Consider the following 26,662-nt stretch of genomic DNA (forward strand, 5'->3'; position numbering starts at 1 on the left):
ATTCTCAATAATCCCTCAGTCCTCTAAGGTTCTAATCACAAAACTGTCAGGTATTTGACACTCTAGATACTCTCTCCACAACTAAGTTTCAAATAACTAGGCCGTATCTACAGTAACATGATTAAATTCACCCTGACACTTTCATTACGCACAGAAGCAAATTCTCTAGAAGTGGCAAAGGCATCTAACCTGTCTCTGACACTGCAGAAACACATACTAATCTTCTGTTCTAAAACACAGGAAGTCTTCCGAAGCACCAACTTTCAAGTTCCCAAATGAGAACATTTCTACCATTTAAAGTGGTCTGGGGACCTCCCTGGCGGTCCTCTGGCTAAGATTGCAATCTCCCAAATAAAGGCAACCTGGGTTCAATCCCTGGTCAGGGAACTAAAAATCCCATTAGAAACAACTAAGACTCAGTGCAGCCAAATAAATAAATAAAAACTCAAAAAAAAAAAAAAAAAAAAAAAAGTAGTCTGGGTGCCAGGCAAATCAGCCTTCAGAAATGTCATTCTGTGGCTAAAAACCTGTACATACAAACATCTGCCACCCACTCACCTAAAAAGAAGTATCAGGTATAATCTTAGACAAGTACTAATTTTTTATCCATAAATTATATTCCATGTAAATCAATACTATGATGCCTAGATGGAATGACAAGCAAATACTATCTTTCTCTCTCCTCTCTAAAAATTTTAAAATACTTGCTGACCTTTCCAAAACAGCCAACTCTTTGAAACAAAATATTTAAAATCTGAGCAAAATTGTGCTATATTCTTATAACTTCAACTGCAAATATTGACTTATATCTGATGGAAGAGAGATTATATTAATTGTTTATATCTGATACAACAGGACTTCTATTAATCCAACTGAATAAATCTGTCTTTAAACAGAATGTTTCTAAAAGTAAAAAACATAGTTCAAAATAATTAATTACTACTCCAACCCCTAATATTAAACACTTTTTAAGGTTAATAATTTCTCCTTAATTTGAGACATGAGTTTAGTTTTTTTATATTCACATTTTCTTGCAACAGACCATTCCTGGATATATTTCATGATGTCTATGGCTTATCTTGAAGTTATTTTGATGTTTAATAAAAGTAAAATGACTAAGTGGTCACTTTTGATAATCTGTTTACTTATCTAACTAGAAAGTCATCTCAAGAATACCAGGAACCTAATTCATCTACTTCCTTATTACATTGCTTCATAGCTACGATTAGAGTCTCATGAAGAAGTCAATAAATATTTTTAAAACAATTTTTAAAAAGACAGCAGTTTTCTAAGACACTCAAGAAAGCTTCTTAAAAATGGAAATGAAAATGTATAGAACAGTTCTTATCCTCAGATCCTAGTTTGGCCGTGTGCATGAATAAAAATTATCCTTGCTCAAATTTTAAATTCATATAAAAATGCACACTGCAGTCTACTTTGGGAGAATGAATACATTCCTGATTCCCTCCTATAACCAGAGCTCCAAGAAAGAATTTCTGGCCCCATTTTACTACTTACTGCCTGGAAACTCTGATCAGGGTGAAAAATCTTTCCTATATAAGATCTAATTAAAAAAAAGACTGGCATTTTGAAGGAAGGCTTATGCGTGTGTATTTAAAAGAAGTATGTGTGAAATTTTATAGATTTTAATAAAGTATATTAGCATATTTTTTGTTGTCTTGTCACTAGTTTGTGTCCGACTCTTTGCGACCCTGCCAGGTTCCTCTGTTCATGGGATTATCCAGGCAAGAATACTGGAGTGGACTGCCATTTCCTTCTCCAGGGGATCTTCCAACGTTCAACAGGGGTCGAACCATGTCTCCTGCCATGGCAGGCGGATTCCTCACCACTGGGCCACCAGGGAAGCCTTATTAGGATATTAAAAAACATAATTTAGAATAGTCGATCTTGTAGGTAGGAAAAGCTTATTTTAAAACTTGGTCTTCTTGCTTTCATCATAATATGGAGATTCTCTCTTGACTCTGGTATCTTCCTCTACCCTCCTTGCAAGAATTTCCTCCCAATACTATTTCCTTCCTTACCAGTAGCTCCAATTTCTCCCTCTCCATAAGGTCCTTCTTTTTTGCCTTTAACACAACAGTTTCCACCATTGTAGAAAGATGTTTAAAAGCTGCAAGATTCCGTTTTTATTATTTGACAGTGATCTATAACTGCTGCCTCCACCTAACACCACTCAGTCCCTTCACTCCTACAACCGGCTGACAACCTGTGACTCAGACAAAGTAACTACTGAAAACGATCAATGACTACTTCCTTGTTTTTCTCAGCTTTTGTTAAGTTTGCCTCTTTTGACTCACTGAAACTCTACACCGGGTTTTCATGGCACGGATCTGATGTTACTTTTTCTATACAAAGACTGCTTTCTATTTCTTCATTTCACTGGTTCCTCTTTCCTTTTTCAAACCTGGCTGGGGATTTTCCAAGATTTCCTGAGTTGTTCTCTGTAAAACATCATTTAACAAGACAATCAAGTCTTATGCCTTTACTATTTATTACCTTCTGCAGAAAAATTACAAATATGGCAAGCTCTGGTCTAAGGTCGCATTAGCCTCTGCTGCAGTATTTCCCAAGGCATCTCCCAGAAAATGTACTGTTACCTCACCCAAAATGTCATATACGGAACAGGAAACCTATCTCCTCCATTAGGGGCAGGAGTTCATCATCCTATTAGACAGTATCTAACACAGACTGCTGAATAGTCTGTATTTTAGAACCCTAAAATAATAGTTTCTTGTAAGTGTACAGTACATTAAGACATGTTTGATTTGATTTTATTCCTAGACTCAGTATTGTCTTGCATCAGCTATTTTACTTTTAATAAATTAACACTAATTTTGCTGATTACTACGCTCAAATACTGGCCTTCCTGTTAAAATTTACTTGCTGATCTAAATGCATACACCAGTTGTCCAATACTGAACTCGTTTTTAAAAATAAAACCTAAATTTCTACTTCAAAAATGCTACAGGATTAACCAACTCTCTTTTTTCAGTTATGTGTCCTGCAACATTCCTGATGGTTCATTTTGATAAATTAACAATTTAAACACAAACAGCTGATTAAATATGAATTCAGATAACAGGCAAAGAATAAAACTGAAAATCACAGGGAGAAATATAACAAAGAAACAATTCCAAAAGATTCTCCTGGTTCACAAAACCCAGCATTTTCTCTTTAGCATTTACTCTTCATTCTTTTGCTCCCTAAAAATCTCTTATGGGGAAATTCACTGGTGATCCAATGGTTAGGACTCTGCTTCCACTTCAGGGGGCACAGGCTCGATATTTGGTTGGGAAACTAAGATCCCACATGTCTCATGACTCGGCCAAACGCAACAAAACAGAACATCTTTTATGATTATCTAACAATATTCTGGCAGAATTCAACAGATTTGGATTTTAAATATAAACCCTATCACTCATGAGGTAAAGCAATTTCTCATACAAAAAACAGGAGAACATATCATGCTAAATTATTTAATGAATAAAGACTGTTTACTTATTAGCACAGTATCAGATGTGTAGTAGATGTTTACTAAATGCTGTTTTTCCCCTTCATTGTTTTTAGTAAAATGCTTTAGTCCCTAAAAGTAAATAGCTACACTTAAATGACTACATTTAATTTAGCAAAATACAGCACTTCAAAATCAAAATAAATAAATATAAAAGCATATGTGGAAATAAAAGACCAAACCATCACACACTTTTTAAACAGAATAAAAGCAACACAGACCTTTCTGTATCCTGGCAACTAGTGGGAAACTGCAAGGCTGCAGCCTTATGCTCATTTCTAACGCCCATTTTTACTGTTTGCTTATGCCCACCACTTCATGGGAAATAGATGGGGAAACAGTGAAAACCGTGTCAGACTTTATTTTTCTGGGCTCCAAAATCACTACAGATGGTGACTGCAGCCATGAAATTAAAAGACGCTTACTCCTTGGAAGGAAAGTTATGACCAACCTAGATTGCATATTCAAAAGCAGAGACATTACTTTGCCAACAAAGGTTCGTTTAGTCAAGGCTATGGTTTTTCCTGTGGTCATGTATGGATGTGAGAGTTGGACTGTGAAGAAGGCTGAGCGCCGAAGAATTGATGCTTTTGAACTGTGGTGTTGGAGAAGACTCTTGAGAGTCCCTTGGACTGCAAGGAGATCCAACCAGTCCATTCTGAAGGAGATCAGCCCTGGGATTTCTTTGGAAGGAATGATGCTAAAGCTGAAACTCCAGTACTTGGGCCACCTCATGTGAAGAGTTGACTCACTGGAAAAGACTCTGATGCTGGGAGGGATTGGGGGCAGGAGGAGAAGGGGACGACAGAGGATGAGATGGCTGGATGGCATCACCGACTCAATGGACGTGAGTCTCAGTGAACTCTGGGAGTTGGTGTTGGACAGGGAGGCCTGGCGTGCTGCGATTCATGGGGTCGCAAAGAGTCGGACACGACTGAGCGACTGATCTGATCTGATCTATGCAACTTAGATGCACATTAACTAAAACAGTAAGCACAAAGGAGCAAACAGTTGGACAATTTAATTGGAATATACTTTTTTTTTTAACTTTACAATATTGTATTGGTTTTGCCATATATCAACATGAATCTGCCACAGGTATACATGTGTTTCCCATCCTGAACCCTCCTCCCTCCCCGTACCATCCCTCTGGGTCGTCCCAGTGCACCAGCCCCAAGCATCCAGTATCGTGCATCAAACCTGGACTTTCACTGTTCTATGAGACCCTCACTGCAATCCTCAAAATCAATGACCATACTTACTAAATGCAAATCACATGAAAAACATGATGAATGCTGAGAAGTTTACAACGGGGCCCCTTCTAGCTAAGGGTTACAATCCAATTGAGGAGGTAATCTACATTTATATTAAAACCACACACATACACCCTTCTCTGGTCTACAGCTGATCAGAAAACACTTGAGCAAGAAGTAGCAGTTCAAATCCACCTCCAAGAATTAGAAGAATTTTGACAAAGAAAAAAAGAAAATGATTTAAATGAATGAAAAAGGAATATTTAAATGAAAAAAAAAAAGTAACACAGTCCAGAATGTCTTGTTTGACTAAAAGAAATGCTTTGAGGTAAAAAGAATACATACAAAAGGGACTCAAAGAGACAGCTTCAGGCAGCTATCACCTGATAGCCAGGTATGAAATTCCAGATAAGAAAACTACAGAAAACAAGAAACTTATGAAAGCCACTTTAAGGAGAGTGACATAACACAGCTGTGTTTCAGGAAGACCTCATGTAGCGTATCACTGTGTCCTGACTGTGCTAAAGATAACTATCTCAAATGCAGAATTATGGTTAATAGGGCATTCCTAGTGGCTCAATAGTAAAGAATTTGCCTGCCAATGCAGGAGACAAGGGTTCAATCCCTGGTCCAGAATCCCACTTGCCACAGAGCAGCTAAGCCCATGCACCACAACTATGGAGCCTGTGCTCTAGAGCCCGGGAGCCACAACTACCGAGCCCATGCACCCCAACTACTGAAGCCGGTGCGCCCTAGAGCCCATGTTCCACAACGAGAGAAGGCACCACAATGAGAGGCCTGCACACCACAACTGGAGAGTAGTCCACGCTCATCACAACTAGAGAAAAGCCTGCACAGCCCCCGCCCCCAAAACTAAGTATTATAGTTAATAAAATATTTTCAATTTTCATGGGATGATAATGTGTCTGTGTGTGCGGGTCTGAATGTTTGCGATTCCATGGACTGTAGCCCACCAGGCTCCTCTGTCCATGGGATTTCCCAGGCAACGGAACTGGAATGGGTTGTCATTTCTTTCTCCAGGGGATCTTCCCCTCCCAGGGATCCAAACCCAAGTCTCCTGTATTGACAGGCAGATTATTTACCACCACGCCACCTAGGAAGCCACAGAATAATAGAGGTCCAAAAAATCCCTTTTCTGAAAGCCTTGGGGTTAATTAGCCCTGTTTCAGAATTCAGAATTTTTTCTTGAAATATAGAAAAGTTAACACAATGCACACAGCATATCACCTCTACCTGGGTCCAGGGCAACACTTCATTGCCAAGCATAATAATATTTTTGCTGAAAGACATACACATATTCCCACAAAGGAACATAAACAGAGACTACAATTGGTCTTACACTGCTTCAAGTCAGGGTCTTTACCAACTTAATTAACAAAAATAATTTTCAGTTTTGAGAGCTTTTTAGATTCCAGAATTGCACATAAGGACTGCAGGTTAGGAGTGCTTTGCTGACCTTTACTCTGATCCCCTGACAAAACTGAGGCTTAGATCAGTGTTAATGCTGCTCTAAGTGCAAGCAAGGGTCTCAGGAAAAAGAAAAAAACATGCAAAGGACATGCTTAAAAGTTAAAAGGTAAGGTAACTTTTAGCAACATCCGGCAAAACAACAACAAATGATAATCTTTAGAATAGCAAAGTCCAAGGACTCAAAAACAGTTCCCTAAAAGCCACAGCTAAGGATTCTATATAGCTTTAGCACATTAGAACATTAGTCCTTTCTAGCTAACTATTCCTTCTTCTCTCACTTGAAAGGCAAAACTAAAAATCTTTTGTTTTGGGTTTTTTTTGGGGGGGGGGGTAGTGGAGTAAATACAGTACTCACTTAAAGCTAGATGTAGCAGCTCTATTTCAAATTCAACAATGTAACTAAGATATGCTAAAGACACTTTCAATATAACTTTGTAAGCACACCTGTCCCCTTGACTACTCCCCTTAACTATCTTCCCATTCTTGACTGCTGTAGCTTTTTACAACTGAGTTGAGTCTAGAATAGTGCTGTCCGAACAAAGTATAATACAAGTCACAAATGTGAGTCCTGTGTAATTTAAATTTTTCTAGGAGCCAGAATTTTTTTAAGTTTAAAAAAATATATATTAATTTATTCAAGTATATCCAAAATATTTTTACTTCAAAATGTAATCTTTAGAACTTTTGCTGAGATTTTAATACTAATATTTACAGTCTTCTCAGTATGCATTTAACACTTTAAGCATCTCAATTCAGAGTAACCACACTGTAGGTGCTCTGTGGACATACATGGCCACTGACTCCCACAGTGGACTGTGCAGGATTAGAATTTAATGATGGTGACTATACAGCCCACAACAAAGTTAATTTATTCCTGTTTTAAATTGGACCTCCATCCCCTCTCAAACCTGCCTGCGACCTTCGACGCTGCCCTAGACTCTCAGGCTCGGTAGAACCACAAACAAATGTTTTCCATTTGAGCTTTCTTCCCTCCCCAGCTAAACTAAATTCTAATACAGGTTAAAATTACTTCAAAAAAATGGTTTCTCATGAGAAGAATGAACAAAACTCTACTTGTTTCATCTTTTATCACATTTTCAAGTTTACATTTCAAAGTACCAGCAGAGATTTGTTAAGAATAAGGACAAAGGCCTGATTTCATTTCTTTCTGGTTATTTCAAAACAGAAATATTAAAACCACATTTATTGATTACTGCAGATGGTGATTGCAGCCATGAAATAAAAAGATGCTTACTCCTTGGAAGGAAAGTTATGACCAACCTAGATAGCATATTCAAAAGCAGAGACATTACTTTGCCAACAAAGGTCCGTCTAGTCAAGGCTATGGTTTTTCCAGTGGTCATGTATGGATGTGAGAGCTGGACTGTGAAGAAAACTGAGTGCCAAAAAACTGATGCTTTTGAACTGTGGTGTTGGAGAAGACTCTTGAGAGTCCCTTGGACAGCAAGGAAATCCAATCAGTCCATCCTAAAGGAGATCAGTCCTGGGTGTTCATCGGAAGCACTGATGGTGAAGCTGAAACTCCAATACTCTGGCCACCTCATGCGAAGAGCTGACTCATTGGAAAAGACCCTGATGCTGGGAGGGATTGGGGGCAGGAGGAGAAGGGGACAACAGAGGATGAGATGGTTGGATGGCATCACCAACTCAATGGACATGGGTTTGGGTAGACTCCGGGAGTTGGGTGATGGACAGGGAGGCCTGGTGTGCTGCGGTTCATGGGGTCGCAAAGAGTCGGACATGACTGAGCGACTGAACTGAACTGAACCTGCCATTACATTTATATCTGCCATCTCCTTGGCTCTCCCCATCTCACTGGCTCTCACTAGGGAGAAGCTAGGTGGTTCCTGAGTATCTTTATTCCACTTTAATATTGGCCTGAAATTTTCCATAAGTAAAAAAAATTGAAAAAAAAAATGGAGGAAAGATAATAGTCCAAGGGCATGTGAATAATGATATAATAGTTATTAACAAATGCTGCTATCATTTTTGTTATTCATACAACGTAGGCAGCAATTTATAAGAACAGTCTGAAGAGATTAAGGGATCAAAAGTTTAAACAAAACGTGACTGTGAGACCTCGCACCTAAAGAACTCTGTATTTCTCTTTATACTGAGTCTAAGGATTACTTTGTGAAATCTGTTTCCTTCCATTACTTTTGCAGAGTTGACACTTCTTAGCAAATTGGCTTCTACCCTAAACATTTCTTTTATCAACCACACAATCTCTCTTCTAGGCAAAAGCAACACAGTAAAACAAGAACATGTTGCCTTGTCTCAAAGAAAATTACTATTACATTCTCATACCCAAGGAGTAACAGTTTTGGACAGGTTACTAGGTTTGTAAATACCATTTTAAGCCTCTTTATGTTTAAAATAACAACCCAAATCCTGGTAAAAGACTGCTTGTACACTGTGAACCCAGAACAAATGCACCATTTTAGCAGATTCCAAAAGATTACCCTTATGCTTTAAAAGTTGAGCCAACACTAATTAAATCTTCTGGCAACTCTTGAGGTTGTGCTTCATCGTATTACCTCAGAGTGGTTTAATTAAACTGAAATTAGGCTTCTGTCACTCCTAAAATCTACCTCCAAATCTGAACCAGAGTCTCCAGTGGTTTCAGCTGCTTCAACCACATTGTGGTACGGATTTAACATTCTGAGGCATTCCCAAATATTACAAACCACACTTAGAATATGGGCTACAACAAGAAACAGATGTGGGTTAACCAGAACATTATCTTCACAGATAGGAGGTAATGGCAAACCTTCTGTAGACATGACATCCGTTTTTGAGCAGTTTCGTCAGCTCATTAAATGTCAACACAGGATTACCCATCTTGGAATGCAGCCAGTCTGCTACCAAAGTTGCTGCTATGCAACTTCTCTTGACTAGACATGTCCGAGAAATAGATGACAACAGGACAATCAGGCACCCATCACGAAATGAACTGGGGGTACTATCACGTTCCAAAGGAAATTCAAACGAACCATTCCTCTTATAATAGCCCAGCCAATACTCAAAATTATCAGTGAATTATTAGTTTATATATTATGTATATAAACAATTATATACTACATAGATTAACATAATTAATATATATTAATATATAATTATATATATATGACAAATAGGTATCATTGGGGTTGATTCATACATTCCATAGGGTATAAAGTATAATTTCACAGAAATGGCATTTTTGAAAACAGAAAACAATATATATTGATGACAATAACATTTCAGTCACGCAGAATCTCACTGGAGTGAGAAGTAAAGAGAAACGCTTTGCACCCAGTAGGGGAAACAGGGGGATATTCTGCATCTGTTTAAGAGAGCAGTAAGAACAAATTCAGTGCTGCATTTAAAGACTTTAACCTACTTCAAGACATGTTAAGTCTGAGTAAATACAATTGATTTTCAATATGGAAAAAGAAAGTGTCACACTTGCACTAGGTAGTTTTATAGTATTTTTACAAGGAGTCATGCTTAGAATACCAAACATTTGCAGTTACTATGCTCTTTTACAGACAAGAGCTACAGATTGCTATTGTGATCGGAGCATTCTAAAACAAGAATTACTCAGCAAAACTATAAAATTGCGAACAGATTTTCAGCTGAAGGTATTGTTAAGATGAAAACCAAGACCACCTTAGTCAATTTACTCAACTGCTTCAGAGACACCTCTGAGAACCCCACTGTCCTGGAGCCTTCAATAAACCCTACTGGGAGAAACACCAGCATATTAACAAGTGAAAATTGATCCCTTTCCTCTCACTCAAGAACAACTTATGTACACTCCATTTGGAGTCTTAGTAGGGAAAAAAATTGTCTTAGTAATTAAGGCAAATTACTCCAGTACCAATGAGCATGCCTTATGTCGATTCTGGCTTTTAAATACTGCTACTGCTAAGTCACTTCAGTCGTGTCCGACTCTGTGCAACCCCACAGACAGCAGCCCACTAGGCTCCTCTGTCCCTGGAATTCTCCATGCAAGAATACTGAAGTGGGTTGCCATTTCCTTTTCCAATGCATGAAAGTGAAAAGTGAAAGTCAAGTCGCTCAGTCGTGCCCGACTCTTAGCGACCCCATGGACTGGAGTCTACCAGGCTCCTCCGTCCATGGGATTTTCCAGGCAAGAGTACTGGAGTTGGGTGCCATTAAAAAGAACCATGGCTCCTTGGCATGGGAAATAAGAGAAAGCTGGACTATACTGTTGTTTCAAAAAGTGAGTTTAAAATGATGGGGACTCCTTACAAAATTAAAGTCCCATATGATCCAGCAATCCTACTTCTGGTACAGATTGCAAAATGGGATCCCAAAGAGGTATCTGCACCTCATATTCATTGTGGTATGGTTATTCACAATAGCCCAGAGGTGGAACCAACTTAAATGCCCATCAACAGATGAATGGTTAGAGAAAATGTAGTATATGCATAAAATGGAATATTACTGAGCCTAAAAAAATGATGGGAATCTTATCACATGACACAAACATGGATGAACCTTGTGGACATTATGCTACATGAGATACAGCCAGTCACAAAAAGGTATCAATCAGTTCAGTTGCTCAGTCGTGTCCAACTCTTTGCGACCCCACGAACTGCAGCACGCCAGGCCTCCCTGTCCATCACCAACTCCTGGAGTTCACTCAAACTCACATTCGTTGAGTCGGTGATCCCATCCAGCCATCTCATCCTCTGTCATCCCCTTTTCCTCCTGCCCCCAATCCCTCCCAGCATCCGAGTCTTTTCCAATGAGTCAACTCTTCACATGAGGTGGCCAAAGTATTGGAGTTTCAGCTTTAGCATCATTCCTTCCAAAGAACACCCAGGGCTGATCTCCTTTAGAATGGACTGGTTGGGTCTCCTTGCAGTCCAAGGGACTCTCAAGAGTCTTCTCCAACACCACAGTTCAAAAGCATCAATTCTCTGGCGCTCAGCTTTCTTCCATGTGAGTCCAACTCTCGCATCCATACATAACCACTGGAAAAACCGTAGCCTTGACTAGATGGACCTTTGTTGGCAAAGTAATGTCTCTGCTTTTCAATATGCTATCTAGGTTGGTCATAACTTTCCTTCCAACTTCCACTTAGACGAGTTATCTAAAGTAATGAAATCCTGAGAATCAGAAAGTAAAATGGTGTTTGCCAGGAGTTGTTCAATAGGAATGGAGATTCAGTTTTGCAAGATAAGAAAGTTCGAGAGATCTTGAACAATAATGCACATATAATTAGCACCACTGTATGTTTTAAAATGGTTAAGGTGGTAGCTTTTATGTTGTGTTTTTCACCACAATTAAAAAAAAAAAAAAGGACACATGTGAAAAGAACATGGAATCACCTTGATGGTACTCCTATTGCCAATTCTGGGATAATCTTTGCAACAATATAATGATGACAATGGAATGTAACCTGTGGAATAAACTGAACATCCATGGGCTCATATATATAGAAATATGTATGTACAAATATACATGAATAACTGAATAAATAGGAAAGGGGACACCTCTTCCTTATGAGAGAATTCCAATTAATATAATAGGAATAATGGAAATGGTGTAAGTGTTCATTTCCTGGTGATCACTATTCTCTGAGTATATAAAACAAATCTGGGTGAAAGTTTTACTACTCTTGCCAATTTTTTGTTGAAGTCTGAAATTACTTCAAAAACAAACAGGCAGCAGAACTCAACACAAAAAATATTGTACAGGAAACCTGAATTCTATTGTTTTCTTTCTAAGTAGAAAGCTCTATGACCTTTGGCAAATAAAAGAAGCTAATCAGAAAGCACCAAGCACTGCTCCAGTTTAAGAAACAAAACCTGGGTTAGAGAAAATAAATGTTTGCTTGAGTATAGGGAAGTATCCAGAAACCACCTGATGATAATATCTAAACTGTCTGAACATGGCTTTTTCCCCCAAAGACAATGATACTCTGAAAACACATGAAATACCGTTTCCTTACTATCTGCAGACTAATGAAATCCACTGTAACCCAGAAGAGTTTGGGGTTTTCTCCCCCATATTTTAAGAACAACACTGTAACTAACACAAAAATAGTATTATAAATCTCAAGCAGACATAAAAACCAAGTCATAAATCAATCCAAAATCAAAAATGAATGAACAACAAAACTAAATAACTCTGAGCAAGGGCTAGATTAATAGCAAAGCCTCTAATTTCAGTCCTACTTACTAACTACAATCCTGGAAGATTTCAGAAGCTCAAAATAATAAATGAAATAACAAAACACTAGTCTACTGAAAATCTCAGCACAATAAAAGGGATTCTAACTTCTTCCCTGAGATTATTATTTCAGATCATATCTACCAAAAAAACAATCACAGTACAATGAATGAAGAGTCTGGGAACTCAGAGTTCAACCAAAAAATTAACAGGGCCTGCATTATAACATTCTTAACATTTAAAACTGAAAACTACATTTAAAGTGGGGGGCAGGGGGGAGACTGAAGGTGATCCTTTGCTCATTATGGATAACTTTAGGAATGACTATTACACAAATTCCTTAAATAGCTGGTGATAACTTAAGGTGAAAATGCTTGTCACACTGTTCAATGTTTTGCAAATTCCCTCCCAAGAAGTCCCAAAATTGTGGTCCTCGCTATTTATATGACTGTTTACCCTTTCAAAATCTAATAACAATAAAAATAAAATCTCTGTGACCCCTTTTAAAGTATATATAATAGCTTCCAAGCTACAGGGAAATAACCGCCTGAAAAATGTTTACATGGACTCAATTAACATCTACATATTTGGCAAGCTTCAAACAACAGCTTTCAACATTTATTTAAACCCATCACACATTAATAATGAAGTAGTCCGCACAGAGGTCAATGCAAAATCTAAATGAATAGCTTACCAGAAGTTAATATCAGTAAAACTGAGTTACAAAGATACTGAACCTCCAACACGCCAAGTTTTCCTTAGGTGAGAGGAATTACAGGCACAGTATATTAGGAAAAATTTAAAGGAAAAAAAAAAAAGTCATGTCATCTGTGATATACATTCCTTCTTAGCAATTCTCCCAAGCAAAATGCTTTATTTGTTCTTACCCTATGATATGCAATTAGTATAAAAAGCACCAGAAAATGTTAAAGCTGGAAGGAACGTCAAGATCATCAGCTTCAAATGATCTCAATGGTCAAAATACAAAGACCAGCAATTATGTGAATTATCTATAGTCACCCAGGTAAATGGCAAGATCATGTGAGAACTAGGTCCAATATCACAAAATGATTCAATAAAGATCTAGAGATTACCTCCATAAGAACTAAAAACTGTTATAAATTGTAAAGAGGTTGACCTCTCTTCTCAAGAAAGTGGGACACTGAAAGTCAGCACTCCTACTACAGGGGTAGAGAAATCAAAGGGACAAAACAGGCACTTGCCAAAATGGTAACTAAAAACAGCTCCCCACATATTAAACGGCTTAATACCAAAACATGAGATGAAAACGTGTAATACGATAATATTTAAAAAATGATACAAGTGCAAGTTCAAACTTGGTCACTAAAATGCTTTCTAAGTACCAACATGTATCAGATTATCCTAATTTACACAGATAAAATTATCCTAACTCCAAAGTGAGGTAAATGCATCTTGCCTGGTGAGACTCACGGGTCTGTTGCAGCAGTTCAGGAAAAGTATGATTACATCTATCATCAAGCAAGTTTCTCTCATCATAAATATGTGCAATAATTATTTTAGAGCCAAAGTAGAGTGGATAATGAGATGACAGAACTTATAATTGGATGATGTACTACTCTGACTACTACAGATTGTAGTAACAAGTTTAAAAATGTTGTTAGAAATGTACATCAACTTTCATATAGGTATGAAACAGGTAATTTTCATACAGAAGCTTAAAGATGTACAGAATCGTTAAGATACATCCCAAACAGAAGAAATATAATGGGAGAGCATCATGTTTACAACTCAATGAATACAGGCCCCAAATCCAGGTGTTCTGTTGAGCTAAGGAATCTAACAGTGGAATTTATCAGTATAATGTTGAGAATACATGGGGAAAAAATCTATATATTCACATACATATATACTATGGTAAAGTAGTAGGAATGGGCAAAGATTCAGATTATTTAAGTTCATTATCTTGAACCTTTTTCTAAAACTAGAAGTAAAATAAATTTTACAGATCAGTGTTATAAACTGGCAAAGATTTAAAAGGAACAACTTGTTGGTACTTGTCATATACTCAGGAGAGCTTTACCTAAACAGATGAGATGATTAACCCAGTAATGATTAGATTATTATAATTTCTTAAGGAACAATTAATCTAAGAAACAAACAATAAGGAAAACCATCATAAATGGTCCTTGTGTGTTTCAACAGACTTTCACAATACTCAGGCTAAAGATGCCAGACAAAGAAATTACTTTAAAAAGAAATCTGAATACTTGGGAAACAAATTTTTTTATAAGAGTACTGATTAAATAGAGGAAGTTGTCATGAGAGGAAAATGTAGCCCTGCAATTTCAGGCTTAAGACTATGAAACAGAACATTCACCAAAGGCCAAGTTTTCAGTACACATCCTACACAATAATACCCTCTTTATTCAAAAGTTCCTTGGTACTCAAGGTTCTAATAATCTCTGTTTCTCTTTCCCAACAGAATTGTGCCAGGCATAACTAGATTTTGGAGAAACTATCTATGGATGCTGTATTCTCTAAAATAGGGAAATTTATAATAAGAGATTTGAAAAAAAAATTCTACATGTCTTTGACATAGATCAGAAAACCTTTATCTCCACTAGCTCCTGCTGCATTTGTCAGCATAAGCTCTGAAATAAAAAGGGAAAAAAAAAAATAGCAAGTATATACTGAGAAAATAAATCATGAGAAAATCTCAGAGATTTTAATACTAAAATCGCTGATAGTATTATTATTTTCAATAAAACCAGTGATTGAAATCACATTAATAATGTCAAGTTAAACTGGTATGTAAAAATCATCCTCAAGAAAATACAAGCTAGCAGTATATTCTTAATTTTATATAAATATTTTAAACATAAATTTTCTGTGATATGTCTTCACTATTGGTAAGCAATACTGCAGGCCAGTAGTGCAACAAATGCTTAATGCTTTTGGCATTAGGTGGATCAAGAAACATGAGAATATTGTTAAGACACAATGTGCTTCTGCCTATTGTAAGGCCTTATAAAACAGAAATGAAGGCTTGCTTAATGTCACCTACCAGAAAAAAGAAACAACCTTTTTGGCTAATACTTTAGTATTTATTATCAGAAAGTATTTCAGTATTTATTATTCTAACACCTGAGTGGAGGGTAGAGGGGACCCCAGTGCAGACAAGTAAACTAGAAGCCTGTGTATAAAAGGTGATGAAATGATTTGAGCATAATGAAGAAACATAAACAAGTACCTACAGTTAAGTGGTCCCTATCAGTTCACAAATACGAAAATCAGACATACACTCACAGGAACATTCTTAAAGCACCAGTCAATACGATGATCGTCTTTTTTAAAAAAGAAAGGAAGAAAAAAAAAGACATCATTAGCACTTCACTATACAGCATTGCTCTCTGCAGAAGTTGGTTATAAATCTCAGGTAAACTTATTTCTTTTTTCTTGCAACTCTGGACAACAGAAATGAAGTCTGAAATCCAAAGCTCCCTATTAATTTTCTCTGGTTTCCCCCAATCCTCAGACCTAGCTCCCCAACATATCCAGCACCTGGTTACATCACCACTTACCAAAAGAAGTGAGTGAGAACCTGATCTAAGTAATCTCCACTGAGGGAGCAGAGAGCATAACTGAATGAATATTTTGAGCTCTTCCCATAAGATCCACACAAAACACAAGAGCTTACTATGCCTTACAGTGCTATGTGATCATTTACCAAACCCCTATTTTTAATTCCCAAATGTACTGGAAACATACAACCCAGGTAAACTTGAAGTCTTCCAGAAGAGAACAGGGCCACTACTACTGTAATTTAATATTTTCTTATAGTCCCAGGAAAAAGCACCTTTCATTCTTAGGCATGACAGAAGAAGCGGGGAAGCTTTCTAAAGAGAAGGGGACTAGCAAGGAGCATGTGACCTAGACTAGGTCAGATGAGCACTAAGGATAAGTTGATTACTTGCTAGCCAGCAAGTAATCTAAGAAAAGAGAGCATTTTTAAAATTATGTATCTTCCCAAAAGTTTTAGTCGACCTACTATCAAGTAAGACAAGATGAAAAGCTGGGGTCACAGCTGCTCGTATAATCACTACTTATCTCAGAGTAGGAACCTAACAGTTTTTCTTCCTCACTTATGCAAAACTCATTTAGATGGACAGCTGTGCTCTTTCCTTAGTTTGTCATATACCAGCAGTTTTAGATAACAGTATGCATCCCAGATGCATCTGTAAAAAAAAAAAAAATTTATACTGTAATTGTAATTAAAATTACAAATGCATTGAATGCTCAATTAGGGAAACTTCATCAGAATCTCCAGGGGAAAAAACAAGGGGAGGTCTTTGTGTGTATGATTTGGTAGAAGCAGATGTATCACCAACCCTAAACAATCTGTCAAAAAGAGAACAAAGAACAAATAGCAGTTGTGTTCCAATAAACCTGGAAGAAAGCTGAGTGCCAAAGAATTGATGCTTTTGAACTGTGGTGTTGGAGAAGACTCTTGAGAGTCCCTTGGACTGCAAGGAGATCCAACCAGTCCATCCTAAAGGAGATCACTCCTGGGTGTTCACTGGAAGGACTGATGCTGAGGCTGAAACTCCAGTACTTTGGCCACCTCATGCGAAGAGCTGACTCACTGGAAAAGACCCTGATGCTGGGAGGGCCTGGGGGCAGGAGGAGAAGGGGACGACAGAGGATGAGATGGTTGGTCGGCATCACTGACTCAACAGACATAAGTTTGAGTAAACTCTGCGAGATGGTGATGAACAGGGAGGCCTGGCATGCTGCAGTCCATGGGGTTTCACAAAGAGTCTGACACAACTGAACAACTGAACTGAACTGACTGAAACCTGGAAGAAGAGAAGCAGATCTGAAAGGAAAGTTTAAGGATGATGGTACAAGTCAAGGAAGAAAAAGGAAGCGAGAAAGCAAATGACATCACATATATTAATACATATACACAGCTCAAGAGGCCAAAATTAACCCTAATTTTTAGACCTACTGCACTTCCCACAAAATAAGAAAATAAACCCTGTAAAATATTCTATATTGTTATATGATATGTATGCATTTTTACTCTTAAACACTGTCATTCAGAACCTCCATAAATTCCCATTTTTCTACCTGAATCTCTTGACTTCTTGTGATTTCAAATAAATTTCTCTAAATAAAGTGACCTAACATAGCCTAGACAGCATATTCAAAGGCAGAGACATTACTTTGCCAACAAAGGTCCGTCTAGTCAAGGCTATGGTTTTTCCTGTGGTCATGTATGGATGTGAGAGTTGGACTGTGAAGAAGGCTGAGCGCCGAAGAATTGATGCTTTTGAACTGTGGTGTTGGAGAAGACTCTTGAGAGTCCCTTGGACTGCAAGGAGATCCAACCAGTTCATTCTGAAGGAGATCAGCCCTGGGATTTCTTTGGAAGGAATGATGCTAAAGCTGAAACTCCAGTACTTTGGCCACCTCATGCGAAGAGTTGACTCAATGGAAAAGACTCTGATGCTGGGAGGGATTGGGGGCAGGAGGAGAAGGGGACGACAGAGGATGAGATGGCTGGATGGCATCACTGACTCGATGGACGTGAGTCTGAGTGAACTCCGGGAGTTGGTGATGGACAGGGAGGCCTGGCGTGCTGCGATTCATGGGGTCGCAAAGAGTTGGACACGACTGAGCGACTGAACTGAACTGAAACAGTCATAATAAGCTAAGAAAGATAAGATCAAATAGGGAATTTTTAAAATCCCTATGAAATAAAAAATCACATTCTCTTCTGATGTAAACTATGTGCTCCTGCCTTATGTGCACACAGTCCTCTGGGATACATGGGCCAAAACTGTTTTTCTAAGAGTAGTAACACATATACACTCATGGAGAGTCCAGGGTGGATCAACAATTTGCAATTCGTGAACTGGAGGGGAATGGTGTGTAATCTGTACCCCAATGATGCTCATGGCCTGTCTGAAAAGTAAACTCACAACCTCTGTCTCAGCAGCACTGCACTCCAGCTGCTAAAAATACCAACACTAACGTGGATTTAGAGGGGGTGGGGGCAGTGAAACACTAACAACAGGGAAGACATTTGTATAGTCAAGTCTTTGCAAAGTTTTCTATTAATGGAAACCAGCTGCAAGAGCAGAAGAAGATGGTTTTCAGGACCAGTGGAATGGGTTTTTTTTTTTCCTATTCCAAGATTCCAACCTGAAACGAAGGCCCTTTATCTCATTATTCCCTGAGAGTCCCTGCCATCCCAAGAATTACCTTTCTAAAGTAACCGCTCTATAGCCCAAATTATCTATTACGAGATGCGTGCCGTGGCTTTGAAGAGCCATTCAAACCTACACCTTATATGAAATCATGTGTTCTCCAAAGAAATACTGTGATCAAAACTCTGTTTTAAGTATGTGACCCACAAGACCTCTAGCAGAGCCCAATTTAAAGTTGTAGAATTCAGACTTCACATTCATTATCAGGGATTTTCACCCTTGACAAAACAAAGTAATAAAATACTCACATATAGTGGCTGTTTCCACCATAATTCTATTCTGACTGCCCCAACGTAGTTCTATGATTTGTTAAATATTTTCCCTCAAGCCCTGGCTAATTAATTTTTCTCCCACATAGCTCATAAATCAATTTAAAAACTGTTTGCATGTAACCATCTTAATAGTTAATATATACCACCAACTTCCCCAACACCAACAAAGAGTATGCTTTGTTTTCCTGACAATACCTACCAGCTCTTCCAGTATCAAGCTTATTTAACATCTGATTTGCGCAAACTACCCCTAAGAAATTCAGGCAGTGGTTTTACCCATAATGAGAAAAATCATTCACATAAGCTTTTTAGACTAGAAACAGATGAACACCTATTTCTCATGTAAGTTTAACTCAGAAATCTTCTGGTGAGTTGGAAGAAAAGATGTTAATTCCTATAATCCTAAAGGTTGATTAAAATACAAGACACCTCTGGCAACCCATTGCAGAGACAAGAATATCTGCATCAGATCACCATCAACTCAAAAACCCTTATAAAAGTGGTTTTAAAGAGAAAAAGCAAGAAACAAACCTCAATTTTGTCTGTTTTGGCATCTCCCCAGTATATTTTGCCTTCATCATAATCCAAGGCTAAACCATTTGGCCAACCAAGAGAAGTGTTAACCAACACTACTCGATCAGAACCATCCAAAGCTGCTCGCTCAATTTTCGGGATTTCTCCCCAGTCAGTCCAATACATGTACCTACAGAAGTATACAGAGTATGAGCTAAAAACGGACAATAAACTGTAAATTTCAGATATCCTAAAGGTGAGATCCAACCCTTTTTTACACTGGTTACCAGTTAACATCTACAGAAGGAAAAACAAGATTTAAAACATACAAAGAGTCTAAGACATTTATAATTGCAGTGTATAAGCCTGTAAAAAATTTTTTCAGATCAAACAGTGTTTTCTAGGACTGATAATGAAAAATGCCTTCCAATAATGAGATTCTATGTTTAGGTTTTTTTGTGTTCATTACCAGGAACAATCTTCTCTCTCTTGCTAGCTTATCATCTCTGACAAAAAAAAGGTTATCCCAGTAGTAATATTCAGATGGAAAACCAATTTCCCCAAATAACTAACTCTTCTCGTAGCACTGATTCTTGTGGCTCCTGAGAGTTTAAGGGGCTCAAAGGCATTGGCACGCACTGAAGTGTAATAATCTGTCATTATGTTCACCCTCAGGATGAATCTCACATTAACAAATAACGTTGATGAGTATGTAGAAAGCTGTGTTTCCATGGATCATAGTCAGGGTGTAATAGCCCAAAAAAAAAAAAAAAAAAAAAAAAAGGGAAGACAGACCAGGCGTATAGCTGCACATCCTGACCAAGTTTTAGAAATCAGGCCTTTCATATATTTAGGGACATTTAAAAAGAAACATATTCTTTACCAAATCATCCTAGAAGTACTGAAAATGAGATTAAATTAAATTTTCTAGAGGAAGAGAAAGAGTTCTGAAAACAATTTCTCTCCATATTTTTCATGGTCATGATACAACCTTGGCAAAATCTTCAGCCAACACCCAAAGTCAGCAAGTATGGACTTAATTTAGAAAGAAAACGTATTCAAAACATTCAGGGAAAAAAACTAGCAATTCATTAACTTGAGGTTTTATTCCAATCACTGTATTCTAAAAATGCTCAGTCATTAAAGAACTATTTATTGGAAAGCAACATATACTTCATGTTGTTTTTGTCAATGTTTTGGGCACCTGCGGAAACAGAAACCCCTGGCAAAATTTTCTGTCAGTAGAGCCTCTTACCCAACCATAGGATCTAGCACAATAGCCCGGGGTTCCTCTAAGTCCTCTGAAATCAAGATCTTCCTCATGGTCCCATTGAGCCTTGTCACTTCTATCCGATCAGTGCCAGTGTCTGTCCAATAAAGATTTCGGGCAACCCAATCAACAGCAATACCATCAGGATGGGCAATTTGGGCAGTGACCACAAACTGACTGCCAGATCCATCTATGAAGGAGCGGCGTATGGCCCTCACTTCATCATCAGTCCAGTAGATATAGCCTTCCACGGGATCATAATCTATGGCAATGGCATGGCGGATGTCTTCTAACTGTAGAACAATGTCAGTGAAATCTGGTGTATCCAAAGAAATGCGTCTCAAGTCTGTCCTTCGGGCTAGAAGCAGTAATTCAGTGGCACCTAGAACAACAAAGGGAAAAACAATGAAGAAAAAATGGAAACCCACAGGCCAAATTTAGTCTCTAAATAAGGAACACAGAACTTTTTCAGAAACTGAAAAGCAATGAGTATAAAAGGATACTAGGGTCTATTTTGGGTAGAATAGAAAGTAATGCAGTAGAACAGGAAGAGCTGGACTAAAAGAGGTCATGCTCTGTAATGGCTGACCTCTCCAAAACAACGTCTGATTCTCTCTCTGGCTTCATTCATTATATAGGCCCTGGAATTAAGAACAGCCACTTAAAGGTCAAATGAATATAGCTAAGTAATGACTAAAAAGCTAAGTAGCTAAATATTAGAAGAAGTATAGGATATATGTCCTTTGTTCAAGAAAGATGTTTAAAAAGGTAAGGAATACAGGACAAGGATCTTTTGTTATTAATGAGAATGTTCTAAAATTGGATGGATTGTGATGATTGCACAACTCTGTAAATTGACTAAAAATCACTGAATTATACACTTGAAAAGGCTGAATTTTATGATATGTAAATTACCTCAGTAAAGTTGTTTTAACAAAAAGAACTATAGGGCAATGTCTGACAGAACTAAGGACAAAAGAGGCTACGGAGGAGGAAACAGTAGCAGAAGAGAGAGGGAATGTGAGGGGAGGTAACCAAATAAATGTGACCCAGTGGTTAAAGGTGAGACCTGTGTGTGTAACAGAACCGATTCAAGCAGTTACACAAAGTCAGGCAAAACACCTCATCTCTCTAAGCCTGATATCTTCATCGATATCTCATAGGGTTGCTGAGAAACTTAGAGGAAATAAATATAAAACTCAAAAATGTACCAAATACAAAAGTACTCAATAAATACTAGTTAATACATTATTTTCTAATAAACTCTTTAATTTTTATTTCACTGAGTTTTTAAAATCAGATTTATTTATGAAGTGTTTTAAAACCAAAGCAGCAATCAATAAAAATACAGCTCAGAATGAGAACATTAACTCAATCCTGTTTGTTTTGATTTTAAATGCTCAAGTCAACCACTAGCAAAAAATCATCTAACATTATATAAAAGCTAACAAAAAGAGAGCAAGCAAGTTGACATCTGGAAAACGATTCCCAATCAAAGAAATGAGTCTGAAAGAAAATACTGATATTAAACTTCAAGCATTAATCTGGAATTATACTAGAAAAAATTAAGGAGAGAAGCAGCTCTCAGCATCAGCTTTTTGACTCATGGATTAATTATAAATAAACCCTACCTTAGAGAGAATACAGCCCTAAATGCCACAGTGGGCACCAAGTAGGAATAACTTTATAAAATTCACTGCCTCCGCTAACTACCAAAAGGAGCCAGCCATAAACTCTTCAAACAAAGAAGTCTTAGAAAGTGAAGCTGTTAATTTGGCAAGGTGATCAAAACAAAAGTTAACTTAAGGCTGCTGCTGCTAAGTCGCTTCAGTCGTGTCCGACTCTGTGCGACCCCACAGACAGCAGCCCACCAGGCTCCCCCATCCCTGGGATTCTCCAAGCAAGAACACTGGAGTGGGTTGCCATTTCCTTCTCCAATGCATGAAAGTGAAAAGTGAAAGTGAAGTCGTGTCTGACTCTTAGCGACCCCATGGATTGCAGCCCACCAGGCTCCTCTGTCCATGGGATTTTCCAGGAAAGAGTATTGGAGTGGGGTGCCATTGCCTTCTCCAAACTTAAGGCTACTACATGCCAAATATATATCTGAAATTAAGATGCTCATTAAACAGGTACATTTGCACTGCTCTAAGGCTGTAAACAGACCACTATGGCTAAAATAAATCCACTGTTTTAAAGTCAGGTTACATTTTTTAACAAAAAAGCAACATTACATAAACCTTTTGTTTTAAATTGAAATCAAATTATTGTTTGCCATGGAAACGTGTCACAAGAATCAGCCAGTTTCACCTCTGACTAGGAGGTAATTTATCAATGCCAAGTCATGACAAATATCCTGTACACCAACTCAATCCCATCTCTCTGACTCCGTGATCCCCTTGCCAGAAACTCTACTGCTGCTGCTGCTAAGTTGCTTCAGTCGTGTTCGACTCTGTGCGACCCCATAGACGGAAGCCCATGTCCCTGGGATTCTCCAGGCAAGGAACTCTAACCCACTCCTAAATAAAGGCTTCTACTTTTCAGAGTTAGATAAAGAAGCCACTGCTACATACAACAATTTTCTTACCAGGTCTTGCTGGTGGCTAGAGAACCAGATGGTGATCCATAGGGTTAAGAATGAAGAACAACATTCTCTTTAAGAAGAAAAAGAGAACTGGCATTCTCCCAAACCAGAAGGACCTTGAAATGTCCTAAATCAGAACATTTCTCCAACATGCCCTCTCTACAGGGAACTGAGAGCAAGGAGAAAAGGCAGTGTGGTGGTTAAGTACATCAACAGGCTGCTTTGAGCAGAACAATAAGGAATTCTTTTCTTCTTCTGAAGGCACTTCTCTGTTGTTAAAAGGCAATTAAAAATATCATTCAATCATTTTTCAGAAAATGTATCTATCCCATGATAGTCTTTATAATTAAAAGTTTAATATTCATCTTTTCCTTGCAAAGGTTCTTTATTTACAAATGTTACCTGTTAAAAATATATTCTTTATGAGAATATTCATTTCCACAAGAAGCAACTGTGATATTCATGACTTTGAGATCTGACAGAGAAGAGAAATGGCACCTATTTTTTCCCCAAAAAATTGCATGTTAAAAATTCAGCTAAAATACTAAAATAATTGATAAAACAACATTCAAGAGATGCTATAAAATGCAAAACACTCCTATTAAATAAGCAACTGTGAGGACTGAGGGATTAAGTGACTAGTCTCCCAAAGCACTGTAACTTACAGAGCTTATTATAGAGAAATAAAATAACCATATAGAATCCCAACTGCTATCTAAAATTCTTCCTTCTTGGCAACCAACTTCTTACCATCTTTGCAGGTTTTTCCATTCTCCAGGAGTGTGACCCCAGTTGGACAAGCACACTGATAAAAAGGCTTGACTGGAGACATCAAACACAAGTGGGAACAACCACCATTATCAATTCCACATGGATTTGTAGCTGTCAAATATAAATCACACTGATTAATACCAATGATTATGGATGACCTCCCCCACTCTAGGTACACAAAGGTTAACGACCATAACATAAGCACCTCTGATAAACCAAATTATTACCAAATGTCATCTGGGTGCTTGACAACCAGACCATCTGCAAGGAAGGGAATTAAACAGTGAAAAATCTACTTAGCATTCTGTATCCAAAGAGGAATACACAAGAAGTAAAGCAGGCTGTCCCTGCCCCAAAAGAGCTTGCAATCTAGCCAGTAAGCCAAAATTCATGAACAGTAATGGAAAACAGTACAGAACAACGAAATTGAGATCTTGCCCATTCAGACTGTAAGTAAGTATAGAGTCAAATGGGAAATAAAACACTAACGGATTGAAGAACTGAAGAAAAGCTTCATAGTAGATACAGGCATGGCAGAAGCCTTGAAAGACAGGAAGGACAGATAGGAGGACATTCAAGTGTGGTAAAACCACACGAATGAAAGCTTGGAGGCTGTACACTGTGTGAAATAGGAAGGTGATCAGAGTAACTGAAGATTAAGATTTGACCAACAACAATAAAAGCTGAATGAGCACAGAGAAGGGAATGTCTGTGGTGGAGGCACGGAGAGTCAAGAAAAGCCACACTGTGGAAAAGATTTACATGGAAAAGGTAAGCATAATGGATTTTAAAAGGGGAAACTTAGAACCAGAGACTAATTAGAAAATCTGAAGAAACAATAGAAAAGGATGAATTTAAACAATATTCAGAGAAAAATCAACATGGAAACAAAAAATATGAAAGATAAAAGGCAGTATCACAGATAACTGCAAATTCTCAAACAAGTAACATAAAGGATCACCAGTGCCATTAAAAAGCCAACAATGAGAATAAGACATTTATACAAGTGACTAAACATTCTTTTTTTTTATTTTACAAAAGAGTAACACAAACATTTTAAAACATTTTTATGAACTCATGATCACTGGATTCCAATATGACACATTCAGTATTTGACTATCTCCCCTTAAATGGAAAGAGCTAATACAAAGTAATGCATAATCCAAAAGCCCTGCATTTTTGGCTCTGAAATACAATCTGAAATACACTCAGACACATGTCAGACATTTATTTACACACAAGTGCCAAACACTTAACATTCTCTTGCAAGAAACTGTTGTCAGCACAGTCCAAATCATTATAAAGGGTGACCAGAAACAGAAGAAAAAGGAGGGGGAGATATACACAGAAAAGGGATAAGCAAGTACTTTACTGAAGCAATCTGAGGTACTTAAATGAACCAGTCACATTAATAATTACATTAATTAATAATTAAGAGGTTTCCATTCGAGGAAAGTGTCTGTTTCTAAACATACAATGGACGAAATCACTCATTAGTGAGAAATAATATGAATACAAAATGTATTTGCACAGAATCTTAATATATGAGCTATCTCAATTTTTTTTTCCTCTCTCTTCTTTACCTTTATAACCCCAGACTAAAACAAAGGGCTGAGGTGGTCTGCAGCGACAGATACTAAGCTACAAATGGTTTAGACTATTGTCTACCTTGAATTTTGACATTTTCCCAATTTTTTATTCCTTCCCACTCGGAATACATCCTCTCTCCTCTTGCCCCCTCACTAAAGCCAGACATCAGAGTGCTACAAAGCTATTCCAACTTGCAATTTAAAAATCAAGATCACTTACCATTTGGCTGCCTCTGTTGGCTGAAGACATGTATATCCATGGGAGAGAAGATGTTAGAATGGATTTCACGCAGACCCTCGCCAGTGTACTTGTTGCAAGCCAAAATGGAATGTGTATTCCAGTCAGTCCAGTACAATGTGTCCTCAAATAACGTCAGGGCAAAAGGATGTGGAAGGGAACCTTTAACCACCGCCTGCCTAGTAACCCAAAGAGAAAAGCGCAAACATTTCTAAATTTTCTTTTTTAATCAAAACTTTATTGCTCCCACTGAAATGGTCTTGTAGTCCACATTAACACATACAAATCCTGGATAACACGTACCTTAAGGTCAAATATACCTATGAAAAATAGTCACAGAGTAAATTCAAATTTATTTGAGGTCATGGTGTGCAAATTCCCCAATCAAGAACAGTTTCTAGCTTGGCACCGGGTGCCAGGCGCACTGCAAGCAGACAAGTGAGCGCTAATGTACCAACACTGCTGTCGGTTCCCATCTCCCACCCTCCCACACGATTCATGTCATCAGAAGGAGGAAGGCCGGCAACATGAAAAATCCCAGGGTTTGAAGAAGTCACTGGGAAGTAGTTTTAATGAGCAGTAAGTTTCTCCCTTCTTGATGTGGAAGAACAAATAATCTGAGCCTGTTTCTTCGGTCACTTTTTATGGCTTTCATAAGTGAAGAGTAAAAACATGCACATTAAGCTAGAAA

At 37.8% G+C, this 26,662-nt stretch overlaps 1 protein-coding gene across 10 annotated transcripts in view; it reads right to left on the reverse strand.

Moving 5' to 3' along the window:
- Positions 1 to 26,662, reverse strand: part of LRP6 (LDL receptor related protein 6) — a 178,109-nt gene that overhangs the window by 54,245 nt on the left and 97,202 nt on the right. For 9 of the 10 annotated variants that reach the window (XM_055570411.1, XM_055570414.1, XM_055570416.1 and 6 more), the window contains 4 exons: positions 25,954 to 26,150; positions 24,124 to 24,255; positions 20,778 to 21,174; positions 19,541 to 19,712 (listed from right to left, as the gene is read on the reverse strand). The exons of the other annotated variant lie outside the window; for it this stretch is intronic. In XM_055570411.1, coding sequence (XP_055426386.1) covers positions 19,541 to 19,712; positions 20,778 to 21,174; positions 24,124 to 24,255; positions 25,954 to 26,150 — 898 coding nt within the window. The remainder of the gene's footprint in view (positions 1 to 19,540; positions 19,713 to 20,777; positions 21,175 to 24,123; positions 24,256 to 25,953; positions 26,151 to 26,662) is intronic. 10 annotated transcript variants of the gene reach the window in all.

This window comes from Bubalus kerabau, chromosome 1 (assembly GCF_029407905.1).
Source record: "Bubalus kerabau isolate K-KA32 ecotype Philippines breed swamp buffalo chromosome 1, PCC_UOA_SB_1v2, whole genome shotgun sequence".
Taxonomy (NCBI): Eukaryota; Metazoa; Chordata; class Mammalia; order Artiodactyla; family Bovidae; genus Bubalus; species Bubalus kerabau.